General features: G+C 43.3%; 2 protein-coding genes across 2 annotated transcripts; both read left to right on the forward strand.

The window, feature by feature from the left end:
- Window positions 1-937: 937 nt before the first annotated feature.
- On the forward strand, window positions 938-2,779 carry LOC122009534 (probable mitochondrial adenine nucleotide transporter BTL3). The gene is made up of 4 exons (XM_042565726.1): window positions 938-1,569; window positions 1,660-1,963; window positions 2,050-2,466; window positions 2,558-2,779. The coding sequence occupies exons 1-4, from the start codon at window positions 1,175-1,177 to the stop codon at window positions 2,621-2,623; spliced, it is 1,182 nt and encodes a 393-aa protein (XP_042421660.1). The 5' UTR covers window positions 938-1,174; the 3' UTR covers window positions 2,624-2,779.
- A 4,978-nt stretch (window positions 2,780-7,757) lies between these two features.
- LOC122010974 (nucleosome-remodeling factor subunit BPTF-like) lies at window positions 7,758-20,775 on the forward strand. Its single transcript, XM_042567429.1, has 3 exons — window positions 7,758-8,039; window positions 19,474-20,001; window positions 20,074-20,775. Exons 1-3 carry the CDS (start codon window positions 7,758-7,760, stop codon window positions 20,773-20,775), a joined length of 1,512 nt encoding a protein of 503 aa, XP_042423363.1.
- The last annotated feature ends 1,542 nt before the right edge of the window (window positions 20,776-22,317 follow it).

A 22,317-nucleotide genomic window follows, 5' to 3' on the forward strand; every position in this document is an offset into this window, starting at 1 on the left:
GGCTTTTTAGGTAATTCTCCGTACAAATAAATATGGATAAAAAATAGAAGGCGTCCCTCGTTTATTTAATTTTCTATGCGCACGGCACTCGTCCCATCAAGCTCTTTTAGTATTCAATCGATTTTTGATGGTTGAATAGGGTGATTTTAAAATCTTAAAATTAAAATCCCATCAATCCCTTTCAAAAATACATATATTTTATATAAAAAATAGTTAAAAAATTAAAATCTTAAAATTATTTTAAACGTGAAAAAAAATATTAATATAATTTATTTTGAGTTTCACTCGCTCAATATTATTTATTCGACCATAGATATGGTATCGCTGAATAGTATTTTTCGGCGGTAGGTAGATTTCTATAAATTCTATTAATATCTGAACTCTTATACTAATTAACTGATTAATATAATTAATGTTTTTAAAAAATTAGTAATTGGTATATATGTGGCGGTGACTAATGAGTGTAGGATCTAACTAAGATTTAGAATATTTAAATTTATTTGATAAGTTAATTGAGTTAAATGAACTTTAAATGAGTTAAGTCTTGAAATAATTGTTCAAGTTTATCTTAATTTATTTTTTATAAATTTAAGCTTCGTTGAAACTTGACTTAAGCTTGATTTGTTTAGATGTTATCAAATTTTCAATTCAAATTTAACTTAAATTTGATTCAACTTTGATTCGTTTAGATATTATTAAATTTTTAATTCAAATTTATTTAATTGTTTAAAATTTTTAATTATTTGATAGATTATTGAGTTTGATAATTTAAATTTATTTATTTATTTAATAGAATTTTATTAATGAATATGATTTATCACTCATAATTTGATTTTATTCACTAATATTATTAGTGATTATTAATAAACCGATCACATTACCAATTATGTAAATTTATTTATGTATATGAAACTTATCTGCGGACGTTTTTCCAAACCACGCAGATTTTGGTATGCTCCCAAACCACGTCGGCTCCTTAACAAAATGTCTCAACTCACAAGGCATCAGAATCCGTCGAACTTCGTCTTCGTCAAAGCTCCAAACTTCCGTCATGGAACAAGCTTCTGAATCATGTTTCATAGTTTTGCACTGCGCTGATCACTATTAAACACCCCCGGCATTGCAACAGTCTCCGCAGCTCGTAGTGTTTGGCTGTTTGCAACAGTCGAGCGGGATGTCTGCTCTATTCTTGGAAGACAACAGAATGGCCAAAGATTCCTACCTTGCGATCGAAGCCCCACGGGAAGTGCTCGCCGGATCCTTCTCCATTTCCCACTGGGTGTCCAAGTTCCTCCTCGCCAATCTCCCCATCAGGCCCGGTTCCGCTTCAGAACTGAGTTTCCTGATCGACGTGAAGAGCGTGGCTGCCAGCGCCAGGATCCATGCGACCAGGAGGGTTGGGCAGATCCTCCGATCTAAAAGAGTGGCGGCCGCCGTCGAGGGAGGAAGAGGAGAGGAGAGTGGGAGCGCCGGCAGCGGGTTGAGTTCAGGTAAACCCGAAGGGAAGGGCTCGTGGAACGACATGCCCAAATTCATCGTCGCAGGCGCAGTGTCCACAGTGATTTCCAGGTTCCGTCCCGTCCCGTCCCCTAAGCTTTTGCTTTAGGCCTGTGCTCGCGTCCTGTTTGCTGTATTTCCCCAACGAAAAATTGTGTGCAGGACGTGCATTGCTCCGCTGGAGAGGATAAAGCTGGAGTGTATCGTGCAGGGGTCGAAGCATTCCTGGCTAAAGATTGTCCAGTGCATCTGGGTTTCTGAAGGGTTGAGAGGGTTTTGGAAGGGCAATGGGATCAATCTCTTGCGCATGGTTCCCTTCAAGTCTATCAATTTCATTGCCTACGACATGTATGTGAATTGGCTTCTCCGCTCCGTGGGGAAGAAGAGAATCACAAATCATGACAGGCTCATTGGTGGTGGCATCGCCGGCATCCTTGGCACTGTTCTATGCATTCCTCTGGATACCGTTAGTAAAGTTGTGGCAATAGATAGATAATTGGTCATGATTCCTTAACATTGAATTGTTATGTTTGGTTATTGATTTTGATATAGTTAAGAACAAGACTGGCGGCTCCGGGCGGCGAAGCTCTTGGAGGAGTGGCAGGGTGCTTCTGCCATATGGTTCAGAATGAAGGCTTCCTTTCACTGTACAAGGGCCTGAATGCAGCCCTTATCAGCATGGGGCCATCGAGTGCAGTCTTCTACCTTGTCTATGACATCCTTAAGAACTCACACCTAAAGAAGACCCCTCATGGCGAGAGGAGTGAGTTGGGTGTGACGAATACCTTGTTGTATGGTGCAATTGCAGGGGCAGTGTCCGAGACAGTTACCTATCCTCTAGAAGTCATAAGGAGGCAGCTGCAGCTCCAGCAATCCAACAATTTAGGGCTGTCTTCTGCCTTCATTGATATTGTCAGAAGAGAAGGAGTTGAGTCTCTCTTTGCAGGATTAGTCCCCAGCACTCTGCAGGTTCTCATCCTTTTGTGTTCATAATTATGTTTCAGATGTCATATTTTACCGTAATCGCAATCACTAATTGTCATAGTTTGTGCATATGCAGGTACTCCCATCTACAGCTTTGAGCTATTTCTTTTATGAGATGCTGAAAAGTATTTTGGAGATTTAGTGCATTGCGATGTTGTTGACAACAATTATCCCTTCAAGATTGTTGGTGGTTTGAAAATTTGCAATTAGTCAACTAAATTGTATCAGGCAGAGCTGTTTCTAAAATTATAGCTATATGGCAAGAATAAAAGTTTGAAATCTGTCTGTTGATACGATATGTTCAAGCTTTGAGTTAAGCATCATTACTAGCAAGTTTCTCTTTTCTTTCTTTGTTGCTAAACGAGCCAATCCAATGTTGTTACTGATCTGTTCTTTGACTAATTGGTCTGTTAACTTTGTATGTTTTGCACAATTATGACGGATTCTGTTCATCGCCACGGCAATGGTTGAATGCTTGTCCCAAACGATAAATCTGAGATTGGATTGGGTCAAATATCCACTTCAGATGGAGTTATCTGTTACCCGAACATGGTCAATTTTGTAACATATGTGGTGTCTGTCGACTGAGTATATGTGGCGTCTTGGCACGAGGGACTCCAAAGATTCGTCACCACAAAAATGGGAGGTGTGGAGTGGCTGATGTGCATACAAACTCCATGTCCACTAGTAGCAGATAGGTCAAGGGGGAGTAACCACCTCAAACAGAACCTTGCTGTAAGGTTCATATCTGTTATATTGAACAAAAATTGTCTTCTTGTGTTGGATATCAAAACTTGGAAACAAACAAGCCACAATGTCTAGGAACAATGATAGATAGCTTGGCCATGTCTAGAGAAGAGAAGGGGGAGGAAAGGAACTTGGAAACAAACAGGCTATAATGGCTGATGGCCCACCTCAGTTGGCTGAGCATATGTCTAATCAGTAAGTATCGGACCACTTTACATTTTGCAAGAGACGATTTTCACTATTTAAACCCGTGACCTCACAGTTTTATGGCAATCCTTCACATTATGTCTTAGAGTTTGTAAATTAGTGCACACTAGAGTTTGAGAGTTTTGTGTATTTAGTGAATTGATCAAGTAAAACTTTTAGATGATTTTTAATTAAAATTAGCACCTATTTTGGATTTTGTTTTCAAATATAACACACATGTATGTGTATGCTTATCTCTTAGTTATACCTATCTGAAATGGCATATATTTTTTTTTCTTTTAGAAGATAAAAAAAAATAATAATAAGCATAAGCAAATCTTGTTGTAGCCTCTGTTTATAGCTTTCAAAATGACATTTTTGATAAGTTTTACTGGTTACTTTGTTTGTTTTCAATTGACTCAAATTCTAGCCAATCTATTGAAATATTGATCACAGGATCCGACATTAGAAAAAGTCTTTGAAGAGCCTTTTGGATAAACATTGGAATCCTTCAAAAGGAGAAAATGGACAAAGGAGCAAAAAGAAAAGATTCAAGTGAATTGCCTGAGGAGATATTTGAGCAAGGTTGGAGAATTCACCAATGCAAAGGATTTGTGACACCAAATAATCAACCTTCATGGTAAGCATTTGCAAGCACGATAATTAAGCTCAAAATAAATATTGAATTGGGTTGAGCAGAAGGATCCACAAGTTGAAAAGTTGAAGTTATTCAATCCGTGGAACCACAAGTTGACGAGGAAGAAATTGAAGATCAAATCTCAATTGTGGAGAATGACAGATCATCTTGGTCATCCAAACTCTTGGACAACAAGCATCCACCTTTTTCGTAATTTAAGATCTCACATCAATTGAAAAGGACACAACAACAAGAAACTATCAATCTCTACAGGAGTAAATGTGTGAAGAAAGAGACAAATATGGAGCGAAACACAAATCAAAGAGGAGAGGTGAAAGTTTATATTAGGATAAATTTTTTTTTGATATTATCTATTTTGGGACTAAGCCCTTATAAATTTATTTTTGACTCTAATCAAAAGATCTTATATTAATGAACATATTTTTTCTTTTAAACTCATAATATTTTTTATATTTTTTTAATGTGAGACTTTGATTGTATTCTCAACAATCCTTCTCTCGAACAAAGGACTTTCTAATTTTCATGATTCTAGCCTTTCCTCAAGCATAAAATCACTCTTGACTTGTTTCGAGCATCCCCTCAAGTATTCGATCACTCTTGAAGAATTGAAAAAAAAACAAGACACGAGAAATTGACAAATGAAGAGAAATCGTCAACAAAAAGAAATCATCATCTCTTGGTTTCACCGAAAAAGGAATTCTATTCAATAACAAAAGATAATTCATAATATTAACTAAACAGATGCTTTTATAAACCCAAAATCATAACCTGTAAAAGATGAAAATACCTTTAAATATAAAAAAAATCTGAATATTATCAAAAATAGTTTAAAAAAATATTTGGGGACTCTCAAAAAACCCTAAACGATATTTTTTTTTGACCCAAAACTAGTCAGTTATAGGTTTTACCCAATAACAACTATAAATCTCTGAACAAACTTCAATTTATATTATAAATCATCTCGTTCTAATACCCGAGTCAAAAATTATGACCTATTAAACTCGGCTCCTTCTTCGTCAATCGACAATGTGGTAATGAATTCTTAACTTTAAATTTCACAAATTAATATATAAATAAATTATGCAATTAGAGGAATCCCTAGAACAATTAAAAGCTCATAAAGGAGCATCTAGAAGATGGGCAATGGGATACTAAATTCTTCGATCCTCTAGCTTTCAATTTCATAATTTAATGCTGGATTTTTTTATGCAATTAGAGGAATATAGGGAAAAAAAACCAAGGCCATAGAACATGAATTAGGAACAACCAAAGCCAAAAATTAATTCTTTTCCCATGGTAGGTAGGAATAAAGACTCTTGAGTTAGAAATTTTAAATTAAAAAAAAAGCAAGAATTGAGATTGAAGCTTGAGAACATGCGAATAGATAAGTTCACAAATGGCTCAAAATTGTTAAATACGATTTGAAGAGCCAAAAGTCAACATATGATAAAACCGATTTAATTAGGATACAAACCAATATATAAAGATAAATGATCCCGTCCAGAAGTTGAGTCGGATGGAGATGAGTTTTGATGTACTGGAAGTTGACGGAAAGTCGTTGTGGCGTCGGATCTATCTAGCACCCCCCTGAAAGGTTCGCACGGGCGGATGACGAAGGAAGATGACCAGGACGATGACACTGTTGCTCTGCGCACACTCAGATGAGCCCACGAGTCGTTAGAGACCAGAAACCAGGGAAAAAGTCCCCGGGTCAAACCCTCCGACGCTCAAGTCAGGTACTTTTTCCCCAGAAAACACAGAGAAAAGACGAAAAGTAAAGACTGGTGAGAAATGACGAGTGAGCATACTTGCACAAGGGACAAAACATCCCTTTTTATACTGCAACGGATGTTTCTGGGACCTGGCGAGTGTCAGGGAATGTCGGCTGTCAGCCTTTGTCTGACGGTGATTGACACGTGGCTCTTCCTAATAGGCCGACGACAAAACCAAAGGCATAGTGAGCCCCGACTGTTAGCATATTCTCGGACACATTGATTATTCTCTGACACTCTCTGACAAGCGGTTACGATTCCTTAACTTATTTGTCCTGTAGTGCCTGGACGCTGGGTCTGTATTCCGAGATCTGTACTCCGACTTGCTTCTGTATACTGTTATCCTTGACCTGTACGTCCCGACCTATACGCCAGGTCTGTCTCCCGACCTGTATCTGTCGTTATCCATGGCATGTACGTCCTGACCTGTACGCTAGGTCTGTGTCCCAATCTGCTTCTATCTACTGTTATCCATGATTTGTACATCCCGACTTGTACGCTAGGTCTGTGTCCCGACCTACTTCTGTCTACTGTTATCCTTGACCCGTACGTCCCGACCTGTATGCCAGGTCTGTCTCCCGACCTGTATCTGTCATTATCCATGGCGTGTACGTCCCGACCTGTATGCTAGGTCTGTGTCCTGACCTGCTTCTATCTACTGTTATCCATGGCTTGTATGTTCCGATATGCACGACCGGTCTGTATCTCGACCTGCTTTTATCTACTGTTATCCATGGCTTGTACGTCCCGACCTATACGCTAGGTCTATCTCCCGACCTGTATCTGTCGTTATCTATGGCGTGTACATTCTAACCTGTACGTTAGGTCTGTGTCCCGACCTGCTTCTATCTCCTGTTATCCATGGCTTGTACGTTCCGACCTGTACGCTAGGTCTGTGTCCCGACCTGCTTCTATCTACTGTTATCCTTGACCCGTATGTCCCGACCTGTACGTCAGGTCTGTCTCCCGACCTGTATCTGTCGTTATCTATGGCGTGTACGTCCTGACCTGTACGCTAGGTTTGTGTCCCGACCTACTTCTATCTACTGTTATCTATGGCTTGTACGTCCCGACCTGTACGCTAGGTCTGTTTCCTGACATGCATTTGTCTACTATTATCCATGACTTGTATGTTCCGACCTGCACGACCGGTCTGTATCCTGACCTTCTGGGTTTCACCCGAGGCCTTTCCTTCTACGTCTCTATCTGTCCTGTGGGCCCTCTCCTTAGCCATGCCTGGCCTGTAGGTCCAACTTTCAACTGTACCCGGCCTGTGGGTTCAGTTCTTAGCTGTACTTGGCCCGTGGGCCCCATTCTTGATCACGATTGAGGCCAGCTATTGTCCGACTCGCCTCGTTAGCTGAGACTCTGACCCTGGCCACGCAAACTTGACCTCGGGCCTCCACGTAAGCTTGACTTCTGACCGGCCACGGAGGCTGGACTTCTGACCTCCTTGACCTCCACGTCAGCTTAACTTCTGACCCTCCTGACCTTCACGTCAGCTTGACTTCTGACCCTCTTGTGGTCTTGACTCCTAGCCACATCATTTTACTGACCCCACGAACATATGTCGTATCACAAACCTCCCCCTCAAGTCTAGTCAAAGGAGGCCCTAGTTCGACTGACTAGACCCAAGTCCTTTTGTTACCTGACCTGGTTCCCGCATCCCCCGCCGACCTGTCTTCCATTTGTCTTCTGCAGAATTTCTTGCCATCCTAGGAGATGAACAGACTCCGTCTATGCGTATGTTGACTCCTCAACTTCCGAGCATATTCTCCTCCTATAAATGTTACACTGTTTTCCAAGCATCCACTCAAGTTCCGAGGAAATCCCTTCACCTTCTCCTTCCTTATAAAAGATCCGAGCATCTAATACCTCAAGCTATCCTCTTGCTAATACAGTATCTTGTCTCTATGGAACCTACAACAGAACCTAGCGAACTTGCTTCTTTACTTCGGCAAACTTCCCATCTGCTGGAGTTATCGACTCAGAAAGAGGAAGCCTCGCTTCAACAAATTGCCGCTCTGACGGAGTTACTAGCTCAAAAAGAAGAAATCCTACTGGAGATGATTGCGAGTAGAGATCTTCAAGCGTCCCTTACTCATGAAATGGAAAGCCTCTGGCTGGCCGCCAAATCCAGAACCCGAGCCGAAATCGCTCTCAAGCTTAAAGCTCAATCGGACTTCCAGAGCCAGGTGCACTATATTATTTATTTGAAGATGAATATGAGGATGAGGTGGCTCTTCTAAAAGAGGAAGGACGGATCAAAGATGAGACTATCGGGCAACTGAAGCGCGCCTTAGATCTTATGAAGGAAGATCTAACTAGAGCTCAATCTCATCTGGCTAGAAAGGATCAAGCCTCAGGATCTGGCAGCAATGTAAACCCTTAAAAGATATACCCCTGATTAACGGAATAAAACATGTTTCTTGAATTTCATTCATGGTGTAGTCCCACACCCTATGGCTCTGGTATCATTATATTTTTATAGAACACCTGCATTTCTCTAATATTTCTAGCAAAAATAGCAAAAATAATAAAGATAGCTTGCTTACCTCCTCTTCCTCTTACCTCATAACCTATGAACCCCCGGCTAGAGCAAATGAAATGCTTGAGAATGTGCCTGCGCCTTAAGAATGTGCCGGCGAAGTTTCATATTTAGCAACACTACAACAAAAACCCTCATAGACATCGGTTTTCCACCGATGTCTATTACATTTTCGAACGATGTCTATGAAGGCGATGTAAAAGGTCTGCCATTTTAGACATCAGATTATAATCGACGTAGTATCACTTAACGACATCGGGTGTAAAACCAATGTAATATTATATGTTAATAACACCAGTTTTGGTAGCGGTATACAACCGATGTAATATTAGTTAATGACTCCGGTTTTGCAGCGGTGGAAAACCGATGTAATATCAGTATTGTTTAACGACACAAATTCGATTTCCGAAATAGTGAAAAACCAATATTATCACCAAGCAAATCATAAAATTAAGTTAATATTATTAATTCACTAAGAAAATCACAAATAAAAATGCACCAATGTATCTAAACACACCAAGTCAATATCCATATAGCCAACACATAAATATTCTTCTTACAACATAAAAAGATAATAGATATTGTGCACATCAAGTCAATATCCACAAATTACACATAACTATTCTTTTTACAACATCAAAAGGTAATAGATAGTACACAAATATTCTTCTTACTGGTGCCAACGTTATCCTTCTTGCTCTGTGCAGAAATTTAACTAAATCTTCCCCAGTAGTTTTATTTGTTAATAGATAATTCTCTTTATCTATTACTGGATGGACACTTCTGCTTGTTTGATGTCCTGAGGATGACAACTGATTGGTGATTCTTTGTAAAGGAGGCCTCCATCTTAAAGGAGCCACTGGAGGCTTTGAGAACTTTGCAACATCCTTCTTGGTTGTCCTCTCACCATTTAATTGATTCTCCAGTTCTCTTACCTGAATAAAATAAAATAGTCAATATGGATATAAAGCAATTTGTTTCTTACATAAGGGAAATTAAAGATGCTGTAAATTCTACTCAAATAGAGATTGAAAATGAGATAAGTAACCTTTTGCTGGTAATTTTTACTTGTTTGCTCAGCTTCTTTGATCTGCACATTTAAAATAATCTGTTATAAGGCAACTGATTTGAAAGAAGCTAAATATAGTGATGCATGGTGTATAGTAGATTATTATGATTTTTCTTGGAATATTTCCAGTAACACATTTGAAATTATGATTTTTCTGGTATAGTAACACTCTTTCCAGTTCTATCACCCATTTATTTCCAACTTCACATAATATTTCCATCTACTATGTTATGTGGGTTATTAGCCATTTCTTTCTAGTGTTCTCTTCCCCTTCAGCCACTCACATTTCCATCTTTTGAAATAACACTTGGTAAACGTCTAATTAGATGATATTTTTCTTTCAGTTTAAGTTAGTAACAAAGTTTGAGCCATTCTATTGTGTATGCCAAATTTCCTTAGGACTTGAATTGACAGTAGCATTCCTTTGAGCCATTGTTTTCTAGCTGATTTTTCAAGCACTTATCTTTTGTAATCCATAAGACTGTCACACAATTTACATGCTACAAAAACTAACTAGAGTTACAATGATTGAGCAACTCTTGACAAAAGTAGATCATAGGTGTTTTTGTTTTTCTATCATGTGTCAAGTTATTCCGAAGTTATGCGAACCACACATTACATGAACAAATTTATGTACATCACTCGTGCTAATCGAATGGTAAAACTCAAAATGTCCTACATGTTCTTGTCATGGCACAAAAGCAGTAATTCAAGCACCTAAGATTCCCCAAGTATACAAAAGCACATTAAAGCAATAACAAGCTTGTTTGTTCAGTTGTCGGTAATAAAATGTTCCAGGGCAATAAAACATCAGCTACTGTAGTACATTCAAATTAATATCCAAATACCAATAGGATTCCAAAAAAATGGTTCATATACTGTCTCCTACATTCAACCCAAATTACATTGCAATAAACAAAAGAAAGCCATTGATCCACCTACCGACATCTCAATGAATCCAATCAAAAGACAAATTTTATTTACACTAATAAATAAAAATTTATTTAAAAAATGTAATTACAAATGAAAAACTAATCAGAAGCAAGATATCTTAGTTGAAATGGAGAAATTTCCCAAATTGAGTCTACAACTCCATTGATTGAACCAAACATAAAGAGATGGTCAAATCGACTCTTTCTCTAAAAGCTTTCTTTTTAGATCTTTCATAGCATGAACTATTTCTGGTTCTAAATTGTTCTGAAGCAATTTTCCTTGCATGAAAGTTGACCTGGCAGAATCAAATAAATGAATAACAGCAACTGATGGTCAATTATTTTTAGAACAGCTTGACACCCGTGAATCTAATAATCAGTATCTATTCATAGAACACAACAATTAAGGCTCTTTATTTACCATAACAGACTAGAAAATAATGCCTAAGCTTCTTAATGCAGTCACCTCATTTTTTAAATTTCTAAATATGGTCCAGTGCAAACTTGTAATTTATGCTCTAAATCAAAATTATGATTCATCTATGCTAGCAGCATAAAGACGACAGAACAGAAACGCCAGCACCAAATAGAAGGTAGGCTTCAGCAGCAATTGATGAACTTTTAGGGAGCCCTGGAGATAAGCTTCGGTAGTCTACAATGACTGACAAACTGAAGAATCCAAGGCCTTAGGTAATATAAAACCCCCCTCTTCTCTTCTTCTTCCTCTTTTGTTCTCCTGCTCTTCTTACTCTTCCTTTCCATGTCAGCCAACACCATTGCATATGATTTATATGTTGAAACCTGCTACTATGTTGCTTTATCTTTATGAGAAAATTTAGTTAAACTCTTAACATTTTAGACTGGTTTATTTTAAAAATGTTAGCTATATGGGAGCTCAGTCTCAATGGAGGTGAGGGAATTAACTTTGGCATATATGCTCTCACCAGGTATGTAGGTGTGCATATAACTACCAGGGAGATAAAATGCATTACTAGAGACGCAAAACAGAAACACGGTCAATAAAGCCAATGTAGACAATGAGGATAATTTCTTGGAGAATGAAAAATGCCCCATTTGGAACTGTTTCTTCTATGCTCTTTCTTCTTACAACTCAGGCCTAAGATCCAACACCAACTTCCTTCACAATTCACAAGATGACTGAAGAAGTCAGAGTCAAAAACAAAGCAACGTGTCATTCAACCCTTAGAATCCCTTTTTCTCCCTTCAACAAAGAAATCTTCTAGATAATAAACGCAACAAAAGCTACTTCAGAAACAAATGAAAATCAATGCCCAAACAATCGAATCTAGAAAGCTAAAAAAAAACTCTAATTTTAAGCTTTTTCAACATCATAACCAAGTAATAATTTAATAAACACCAAGATGAAATAAGTAGTAAACCCTAAATGGAAAAAAGCAAGTTCTTCCTTCCGCATGTGAAAACAATAGGTCACAACCTGCAAAGCTAATACAAGATGGATCCGAGGAGAAATTAAACTAAATGCAGTAGAGAAATCGTACAGATCTGGAAGTAGAAAAGAGAAATTACTAGACGGAGCAACAAGATCGGAAAGGCAGCTCGATTTGAGGCACCGTTGGACCAACAAGATAATGAAAAAAAACTCAAACAGAGTAACTTTAAGCAAGAATCTGAAAATAAAAATAGCAAATCTAGAATCGCAGGTCCTTGGATCTCGATGGAAAACACAAAAGAGGTATATTGCGGTGAAGAAATCGCCTAGATCCCGGGTCGAGGAAGGAAGTTTACCTCATCGACAGGAAGATCCGACAACGATTGGATCTCGGGAACTCTCAGATTTGTCTCCGCAGAGAGCTTGGAGAGGAGAAGAGGGAGGTGAAGCTGAGTGAAGAGTGAAGTGTTGGAGGGAAGAGTGAAGTGTATACGGTGGACGACGCTCTAGGTTTAGGTTTAGAGGGAAGAGTGAAGTGTTGCAAATTTTGGCTAAGTATGGGTGGAAAAATTAAATTATTTTATTTAGGTTCATTAACACCGGTTTTTAAAAACCGCTATTAAAATCAGTGTCTATTAACGAAAAAAAGACGCTCATAGACACCACCTAAAAAATCGATGTCTATGAGCGAAACTCTGCGCTCATAGACATCGGTTTTTAGAAAAACCGGTGTAAAATACTCAAAGACATCGGTTTTTGCTTAAAACTGTTGTTGTTCTACCAATGTCTATGAGGGTTTTTCTTGTAGTGCAAGAACCCTTAAAATATGGCTTACTGACCAACCAGGCATGAGAACCTGGCTTGCTACATTTTGCTTCGGCGAATATAAGTACTGATCGAGAAAATCATTGCACCGACCGAGAAGGTCGATAGGCGTGAGAGTCTTGCTCACTTATAACTCGCACTGAGGCGAGAGTCTGGGACAGCCGACCGGGAAGGTCGTTGGGCGTGAGAGCCTTGCTCACTTATAACTCAAACTGGGGTGAGAGTCTGGGACAGCCGACTGGGAAGGTCATTGGGCGTGAGAACCTTGCTCACTTATAACTCGCATTGGAGCGAGAGTTTGGGACAACCGACCGGTAAGGTCGTTGGACGTGAGAGCCTTGCTCACTTATAACTTGCACTGGGGCGAGAGTCTGGGACAACCGACCGGGAAGGTCGTTGGGCGTGAGAGCCTTGCTCACTTATAACTCGCACTGGGGTGAGAGTCTCGGACAACCGACTGGGAAGGTTGTTGGGCGTGAGAGCCTTGCTCACTTATAACTCACACTGGGGCGAGAGTCTGGGACGACCGACCGGGAAGGTCATTGGGCGTGAGAGCCTTGCTCACTTATAACTCGCACTGGGACGAGAGTCTGGGACGACCGACCGGGAAGGTCGTTGGGCGTGAGAGCTTTGCTCACTTATAACTCGCACTGGGGTGAGAGTCTAGGATAGCCGACCGGGAAGGTCGTTGGGCGTGAGAGCCTTGCTCACTTATAACTCACACTGGGGCGAGAGTTTGGGACAACCGACCGGTAAGGTCGTTGGGCGTGAGAGCCTTGCTCACTTATAACTCGCACTGGGGCGAGAGTCTGGGACAACCGACCGGTAAGGTCGTTGGGCGTGAGAGCCTTGCTCACTTATAACTCGCACTGGGGCGACAGTCTGGGACAACCGACCGGGAAGGTCGTTGGGCCTGAGAGCCTTGCTCACTTATAACTCGCACTAGGGTGAGATTCTGGGACGACCGACCGGGAAGGTCATTGGGTATGAGAGCTTTGCTCACTTATAACTCGCCCTGAGGCGAGAGTCTGGGACAACCGACCGGTAAGGTCGTTAGGCGTGAGAGTCTTGCTCACTTATAACTCGCACTGGGGCGAGAGTCCAGGACAACCGACCAATAAGGTCGTTGCGCGTGAGAGCCTTGCTCACTTATAACTCGCACTGGGGCGAGAGTCTAGGACAACCGACCAGGAAGGTCGTTGGGCGTGAGAGTCTTGCCCACTTATAACTCGCACTGGGCGAGAGTCTGGGACCTGACTTGGATGGTCGTTGGGCATGAGAGCCTTGCTCACTTATAACTCGCACTGGGGCGAGAGTCTGGGATAGCCGACCGGGAAGTCGTTGGGCGTGAGAGCCTTGCTCACTTATAACTTTCACTAGGGCGAGAGTTTGGGACCCGACCTGGACGGTCGTTGGGCATGAGAGTCTTGCTCACTTATAACTCGCACTAGGGCGAGAGTCTGGGATAACCGATCGGGAATTCTTATGAAAACCCGTTCGAAAATACATGTTGCCGACCTGGGGGTGATTTTTCGACCAGGATAGATGTTGCCGACCTGGGGGGTGATTTCCCGAGCAAGATAGATGTTGCCGACCTGGGGGTGATTTCCCGACCAGGAAAGATGTTGCCGACCTGGGGGTGATTTCCCGACCAGGAATTACTTGAAGAGACCGTTTCGACTTCGTCTGCAGGCAAGAGATATACAGTATCAGATTTATCGTGAAGATAAAAATATTAAAATCTTACTCAGCCCCTGGGACAAGGATGTCTTATGGCCTCGCCACATTTGAATTTATTTCCCGTCACTTTTCTTCGTCGCTTCCCGAGAAAGTTGCGTGGTAAGCATTTCCGTACGCCCGCTTCATCTCATGATTTCCTTATCACGTTCATCATTAATACGCTTCCTAGGGGAGCGACACCTGTCTCACGCCTTTATTGCTTACGCCGTATGATGCTGCCAACTCCACTCCTTTTTGTACAGGACTTCCCATAAGAGCATGTCACTCTGTGATCGGACGGCTTTGGGCGCTTTACCCAAAAATATACTCGACTCATCTTTTCAATATTCCCTAGGAAAACCCCCTTTATAAGCCCTAAAGGCAGTCCGCCATCGTTGCCTTGAGCGTTTCGACTACCCTCGTCTCCCTGTTGCTTCGTTGTCTCTGGTGTCTTAGCCCTTCCCCTCCCCCAATTTTCACGCCTGGTGCTCTTCCTCTTTTTGACTGACCTCTTCTTCAACCTTCCTCACCTTGATAATGGATGACGGAAAGGCCTCCCTTTGGTATTCGTGTTTCAATTCTGACATAGATGACCATGACCTATCTGTGATTCGGTCTGACTTGCGACTTAGTAATGCTTATGAACTTCGAGTTCCCACACCTCGTGAACACCCCGCGAACCCTCCTGAAGGCTTCATGACTGTTTTTAGAGACCAGCTTTTAGGAGGCCTTCGGTTTCCTATACCTCCCTTTATCTCTTCCCTGAGCCGCTACTTTGGTATCTGCCCCTCTCAATTTGCTCCCAACTTCTTCAGAGCTATATGTGACACTGTCATTCTATGTCACATATACCAAATTCCCTTGATCGTTCAGTTCTTCCATCATTTTTATTCTTTCAAACGCTCGGAACCGAGAGTATTCATGGTATAGGCTAGACCTGGTTATAAGTTCTTTTTTGACATGCCCTCTTCCAACAAGGGGTGGAAGTCTCGTTTCTTCTTTATTAGATCACCTGAACCCTTGGTCGAGCCGACCCAATGGTGCTCTGACATCCCTTCCAACCTCCTTGTACATCAGCATCAGTCTTCCTGCGACGCCGCTTCAGAAAAACTTCAAGGAGTGAGCATTCGCTTTTCTATACAACTGTTGGCAGGCTTTTTATATTCTTTCGGGCTCAGCCCAATTCAGGCAGAGATAGGGGCTCCGTTAGGTAAGACCCCGTTTTCCTCTTTATTATTCTTCGCTAACTGAGGTATCTTACTTTCCCTTTGCAGAGGCTGTCATGCTCCAGGCTTACTCCTCAGATATAAAACGTCAATTTTTCGCCGTTTTGAAAGCTATAAGTGTGGAGCTTAAGTAGGGCTTAGCAACTTCTTCCCGGTCTGCCCCTTCTGCCTCGCAGTCTGCCCCTTCTGCCTCACAGTTTGTCCCACCTGCGTCGGCCCAGGACGAAGATTCCTCGGCTCTTCCCGGGATGTGGCTCCGATAGAAGACCTGGCCACTGTATAGCAGGTAGAGGAAGAGCGAGCCGCGTCTCCCTCGCCCGCCAAACATCTACGGCTCCAGCGCAAAAGGAAGAGGGTTACTCCAACGACTCAGGCGTCACCTCTACCGCTTCCTTCTGGCCGTTGCTCATCAACCACCACTCAATTTTCGGAGGCCAAGACGGTTACTCTCGACCGGGAGACGGCTATGGGGCCAGAGGTTCCCATTCTGTCGCCATGAACATCAGCCCCAACACCCGGTCGGGATTTATCTCCCGAACAGGCTATTCTTCCCGCTCAGGTCTTCTCTCCTGGGCAGCTACCCCTTCCCTTAATGGATCAGCCCGGGAGTTCTCCAACTCTATCTGCCTCCCTTCCGTTAGCTGCTCCGACCTCCACATCTCGAGCCAGGGGGAAGATCTCCAAAAAATATGCTTTCACCGTCTGAAGAGGCTCCTTCTCCCGTTGCCCTGGTTCAGCTACAGGGCGATTTAGCTGCGTCCTGGCGATCAGGCAATTGGAAATTTTGGAATAATCCGCCGATGGAAGGGTTGGATCAAGCTACTCGTCAGATAGTTTCTGTAAGTTTTCTTTTATCAAGGCTCCTCTGCTAGAATCTCTTATAATCCTTCTTCCTATATCTAACGTAGGCCTGTTCTACCAACCTGAGTGCCATTCAATACTCCTCTTGCTTGCAGAGAGAGAATGAAGTGTTAAAGGCTCGTCTTCAGGAGTTGGAGCTACCGCTAACTCCCCGCGATCCCCTCAACCCGACCCCTGGGGACTTAGCGAGTTATCTCTAATTGATTGGGGAGTCTGCAGAGTTCGCCCGCAACATTTCCCATGCAGCTTTTGACAAAATAAAGACTTTGGAAGCGGCTCTGAAGACAAGCAAGTCCAAACTGGCTTCTGAGGCGGAGAGACGTCGCTCGCTGGTAGTTGAGCTGGATGAAAAGGACGCTCGGTTGACTACCCTGTCCTTTGATCTGAAGAGTCTGCAAGAAACCCAAGAGACTCTTTAGAAGAATTTAACAGATGTTCAGGGTCGGCTGGCCTCCAGTGCCGACCGGGGGAAGACCCTCCAAAGTAGCTGGGAAGCTAGCCAACAACACTCAAATTCATGCAGGCTGATCTTTTGAAAGCTCAGGAGAATGCTTCCCAAAGTCAAAAAGATTTGGCTTTGGCCTAAGCTGATGCGAAGAAGGCTCGGACAGAGCTGGCCGACTATTAAGCAGGTGAAATAGAGTGCCTAAGAGCATACAGGCGATCCTACGTCGCCTCTCCCTTCTTCTTGAGGAAGATTGGAGGTCTGATGAACCTTATGCTCTGCTGTGGCACAACCGGTGGAGCTCGTCAAATGTTTGAGCAGGATCTGCTTCGCTCCGCCCCTTCAGAAGACTTCTTGGATACTGCCCGCCTGATGAGCGAGCTTCCGGCCGGGTCACTTCCTTCTTTCAAAGATGATGACGACTTATTTCTCCTTCCCGAGCCCCCTGCTGATTCTGAGCCTTGATGGGGCACTGTATGCTGGACTTTAGTGTACAAATGAAATTGCCAAACTTTCGCCCAAACTATTTGCTCTGTAATTTCAGACTTGTCTTTGCCTTGGATTATTTAGCCTTCTTGTGATATGCTGACCTTCTTACGATATGACATGACTGCTTGTCTTCGATCTTTCCTTAGCTTATTAGTTTCTTATCAGTTGCCTTGTGTATGTTTCCCAATCGGTATGAACCGTGGCAATATGTAGATGTACTTCGACCCTTTGTTTCTAGTTTTATTTAGCCCCAATCGGGATTCCCTTTTTTACCCCGACCTATTTCCCTTGCCTTTTTCTACTGACCGCTCAACTTGGCTTAGCAAATCACCATGGTTTGCGTTTATATCCCGACCTGTTTAACTTGCCTTTTTCTGCTGACCATCATGGCTCAGCCATACCCCCCGGTCTGTTCTTTCCACCGTAATCCAGGTCAGGATAATTCCAGAGCGGGAAATCAAGAGTTAAGACCAGACTGGGAATCAGAGAACGCTTTAAGATGGTTGCATCTTTTCCTGAAACTCATCTCCTCGTACTTCGTGCCAACACTTTTTCAAATATGCCCTTGGGCGTTATTTTCAAAGAAGATCCGTCGGTTCTCTTTGTTCTCGCCAATTATTGTGCACCGGATGATGCCTGAGAAAATTGCCCCTCTGCCCCGCGGGTATAAATAATCTCCTCTAGCTTTTGCCTTCAGACTTTACACGTCTTCCACTTCCTTCCGAGTGAATCCATTATTACTCCTGAATCTTTTCTTTTGCGTCGATAGCTTCCCTCTTGATCTCTTCTCCTTCTGTTTCTTTTGTCATGGTATTCCCCTCTTTTCTGTCCTTTTTGGCGACGGTGTACTATCCTGGCTCATCCACTTTCGACGAACTGGATCAGGATGACCTGCGATATACCTATGGAGTCGGGGATAACGCGCATGTGATCATCCCCACAAGGATACACCAATTTTTTGCTCCTCCCAATGGATATTGCACCTTCTTTAAAGAGCAATTTGTGGCTGGCCTTCGTCTTCCTCTCCATCCCTTCTTTTCTGACGTGTGCCGCCACTTCAGAATTCCCTTGGGATAACTGACGCCGAATTCTATAAGAATCCTCTGTGGATTTGTAGTGCTCTGCGACGTATGCGAGTTTTCCTGGTCTGCCCCCTTGTTTCACTATTTTTTCACCCTCCGACAACAGGAAGAAGGCTCCTTCCGCTTCCAACCGCGACTTCGAACGACCTTTTTCTCACCCCTACAACCTTCGGAATCAAATTGGAGAAGCAAATTCTTCTTCATTCGATTTCCCCATGAGGTAGAGTGGCCCCTGCGATGGCAATCATCCCTTCCCCCGAGCCCGCCACTGGGGGATTTCCATCTTGACACATCCTATATAGAGGCTTCCTCTCGCTTGGTCGGATGGCAGCTGAACTTGACGCGTTTATTATCTAAGGAAGTGCTATCTTATTTTCGCCTGAGCTATCTTACTCCTGAGATGCCTCATTCCCTGTGTAAGCTTTTCTTTTAGTTCTCTTCTAACTTCATGCATTTTATTTTTCTTACTGCAGCTAACCTCCTACTCTATCCTGCACAACTAAGATCTTAACTTGTGCTTCAGAAGTTCAACCTCTTCCTCTAAGTGACATGGAAATAATGAGGCGCGGTCGAATTATTTTATAAAGAAGATCGCTCCCCTACTCGTCTTCGACCTCTGTCGGTGTGGCTTCCCCTGTAAATCCTCGACCCCGTCCTCCTCGCCGAGCCGCATCTAATGTCCGACCTGCCTCCTTCGCTCGTCCCGTTCGTCCCAGGACGACACGTCCATCCCTGCCTGCCGCTCCTGTTCATCCCCGAGCTCCGCATACAACCCGACCCCTCACCCCAACGCCTCTTCAATCAATTAATCCTCCCTGAACTACTTATATCCCTGGTCGTGGCCTCGGTCGAAGATCAGCCAACGTACCTTACGCCAGCCCTGCCTTCAGAGAAGCTTCCCAAGCGGCCCGTCAAGCACCTTCTGTGAACGACCGCCTGAGCCGGGATCCCCTTCTTCTTCTCGGCGTAGGGTCCGGCTACCTTTCGATGATTCTCATTCGGATGACTAGCCGTTGGCTCAGAGACTTCGCCGTAGGGCCCCCGATCCTATACTAGACTCGGGCCCTTCCACTATTCCTCCTCCGCCTCCTATTGCAACCACCACTCCGCCTCTGCCAACTGCTGTAACCCCGACTTCTATCCCGAGCCAGGCAGATGCTCCTGCTCCATCTGAGGTTCAGGTCGAGCCTCCATTAGCTCAACCTTCCCCTTCACAACAGCATCAGAGCACTGAGGCTAGTCCCTCGAATCGCCCTTCACCAGCTACTTCGCCGCCAGAACCTTCTCGGGTGCCCCCCTCAGCTCCTTCCGGGTCAGCTGCTGGGCCTTCTGGCTCAGCTGTTGGGCCTTCCCAACCACCACCACCTGTTCCTCTCTATTATCGTACCACTGCTCCTTCTGAGGCTGAGTTACAGTCACGGCAAGATGTTCCCACCAGCTCCCTGACAATGAAAGGTTGCTTGGCCACCTTGTGGGAAGAAAGCATGCATCAGATGGAACTCTTGCTGCCCCCTTCCCAGATGGATAGATTCTCCGAGCTGTATATCAAGGTATGCTTCCACGATTGATTACCATAGTTATTATCCTTCCCATTCTTATCAGATGTTTCCTTTATGTTCCAGGCCTGTGCAGAGTCCCTGATGATAAACCAATCCTTTCATGCTATTCATCACCAAAATAAGATGCTGAGGGACAAGGTAACTGAACTGGAGCTTCAATTAAATAACTCGGCGCAGGCTAGTCATGCCCTGAGAGCCGAAGTAAAGGATCTGACCAAAAAGAAGAACTATCTGGAAGTATCCTTGGCGCTAGCTAACCACGAGCTTAAAGGCGTTAAGGAAGAAAAAAGCCAGGTCGATGTCGTGCACCATCAATGCATGGATCAACAAAGTTTGGTGCATCAACGAGCCGTTGACCAACTGACCCAGAAGCTATGTGCCGCCGAAACCTTAGCACAAGAATGGGACAAGAAATTAAAATCCCAGGCAACCCAATTAACATCTCAAGCAGCAGAAGTTCTGACAGCCCGGACTGAACTGGCTCAGGCCCGGGCCACTGCTGAAGGAGTATCTATAGCCCAGGCCATCTATAAGGAAGGAGAGAATGACCGCTATCAACAGAGCCGCGCTTTGTACCTGCGTTCTCCAGAATTCTGTACACAAGCAGGGCAGCGTTTCTCCACCTCTGTTATATATGGTGCGGCCGGGGCTCTACGACAACTTTATGAACAGGGCTACTTGAAATCAGCTCCTCCTCCTGAATTTTTAGACCATGACCGGATCCTTAAGGAGATTCCGGATGAGATTTTTGCTCCTTTCAAATGATTCTTCTTGACTACTTGTGTATAATGACTTAACAATTTCTTGTGAATTACTTCACTATTTTTTCGCTTGTACCCTAAGGTTTACTTTTGCTAAAATTGCTTAGTTTGCCAAAAGAAATATTAGGACATACAATTTCCGCTTTCATATCCCCTCACCGCTCTATCCGATCGGCTTTTTCCCCGGTCTGTCAATTAGGTGATAGCTCGGCTTACAACCCGACTTATTCTTCTTTATATGCTCCTTTAGACTCTGTAAGGTCGCAAGTAGTTAGCGCTCCATGGTCGATCTAACTTCTTGCCCAGGTCATCTTGTAAGTAATATGCTCCGGACGATAATTTCTTGATGACTTTGTAAGGCCCATCCCACTGCGGTGCTAACTTGGCCACATCTCCCACAGACTTAATTTGCTTCCGGACCAGATCTCCTTCCCTAAAGAATCGAGGAATCACTCTTCTGTTATAATTTTGCCTCATTCTTTGTCGATAGGCCTCCAGCCGAGCCGCCGTTCTGTCACGGGTTTCACTAATGAGATCCAGTTCAGCCAACCGCCGCTCTGTGTTTCCTTCATTGTATAATGTCCTCCTGACTGATAGCACTCCGATTTTTGTGGGTACGACTGCTTCATTGCCATAAACCAGATGGAATGGTGTCAGATCTGTACTTTCTCGAGGTGTTGTACGATAACCCCCTAGGATGCTTGACAGCTCCTCCACCCAGTTACCTCCCACATGATCCAGCTTAACCTTCAGACCTCATACTATTTCTCGGTTGACTACCTCAGTTTGACCATTGCTTTGTGGGTATGCTATTGAAGTGAAGGCCTACGTTATGCCAAACCCCTTGCACCAGGCCTGGATTTTTTGCCCTTGAAATTGCCTTCCATTGTCTGACACCAGTTTGTGAGGAATACTGAATCTGCAAAGAATGTTCTTCCATAGAAATTGGATGATGACATCTTCTATGATCCTGGCCAGGGCCTCTGCTTCCACCCACTTAGAGAAATAATCTACCGCCACCAACAAGAAATGTCTCTGACCCGGAGCCATCGGAAATGGTCCCACAATATCCATACCCCACTGATCAAAAGGACATGAGACTATAGATGTTCTCAGCAGAGCTGTTGGTCGATGTGTTAAATTTTGATGTCTTTGGTAGGGCAGGTAGGTATTTACCAGCTTGTGAGCATCCCTCTGTAAAGTAGACCAGAAATACCCGACCAGGAGTACCTTGCGAGACAATGTCCGACCGCCTACATGACTGCCACAGCATCTCAGATGTATTTCTCACAAGGCCTAGTCGGCCTCCTCCATATCCAAGCATTTGAGTAAGGGTCTAGAGAAGGACCTCTTGTAGAGCTGATCCTCGATCATGACATAAGCATGGGCTTGCTTCCTGACCAGTCGTGATTCTTCTGGGTCTGTCGGTAAGATACCCTGTCTAAGATAGTTGATCATGGGTGCCCGCTAATCAATAGTTGCTTCCCTATTGTTTTGTAGAGCTATCTGAGCTATAAGGAAAGTTTGTTCCGTTGACCAGTCCAAC

The sequence above is a fragment of the Zingiber officinale genome, chromosome 8A (genome assembly GCF_018446385.1).
Source record: "Zingiber officinale cultivar Zhangliang chromosome 8A, Zo_v1.1, whole genome shotgun sequence".
Classification (NCBI taxonomy): domain Eukaryota; kingdom Viridiplantae; phylum Streptophyta; class Magnoliopsida; order Zingiberales; family Zingiberaceae; genus Zingiber; species Zingiber officinale.

What these genes read in the sequence shown, in the direction of transcription:
- LOC122009534 (XM_042565726.1), top strand. Translation starts at nt 1,175, where the DNA reads ATGTCTGCTCTATTCTTGGAAGACAACAGAATGGCCAAAGATTCCTAC. An exon ending in GTGTCCACAGTGATTTCCAG is followed by an intron (nt 1,570 to 1,659) that starts GTTCCGTCCCGT and finishes AATTGTGTGCAG; the next exon opens with GACGTGCATTGCTCCGCTGG. An exon ending in TAGTCCCCAGCACTCTGCAG is followed by an intron (nt 2,467 to 2,557) that starts GTTCTCATCCTT and finishes GTGCATATGCAG; the next exon opens with GTACTCCCATCTACAGCTTT.
- LOC122010974 (XM_042567429.1), top strand. Translation starts at nt 7,758, where the DNA reads ATGGAACCTACAACAGAACCTAGCGAACTTGCTTCTTTACTTCGGCAA. An exon ending in AATCGGACTTCCAGAGCCAG is followed by an intron (nt 8,040 to 19,473) that starts GTGCACTATATT and finishes CCGTTGGCTCAG; the next exon opens with AGACTTCGCCGTAGGGCCCC. An exon ending in TCTCCGAGCTGTATATCAAG is followed by an intron (nt 20,002 to 20,073) that starts GTATGCTTCCAC and finishes TTTATGTTCCAG; the next exon opens with GCCTGTGCAGAGTCCCTGAT.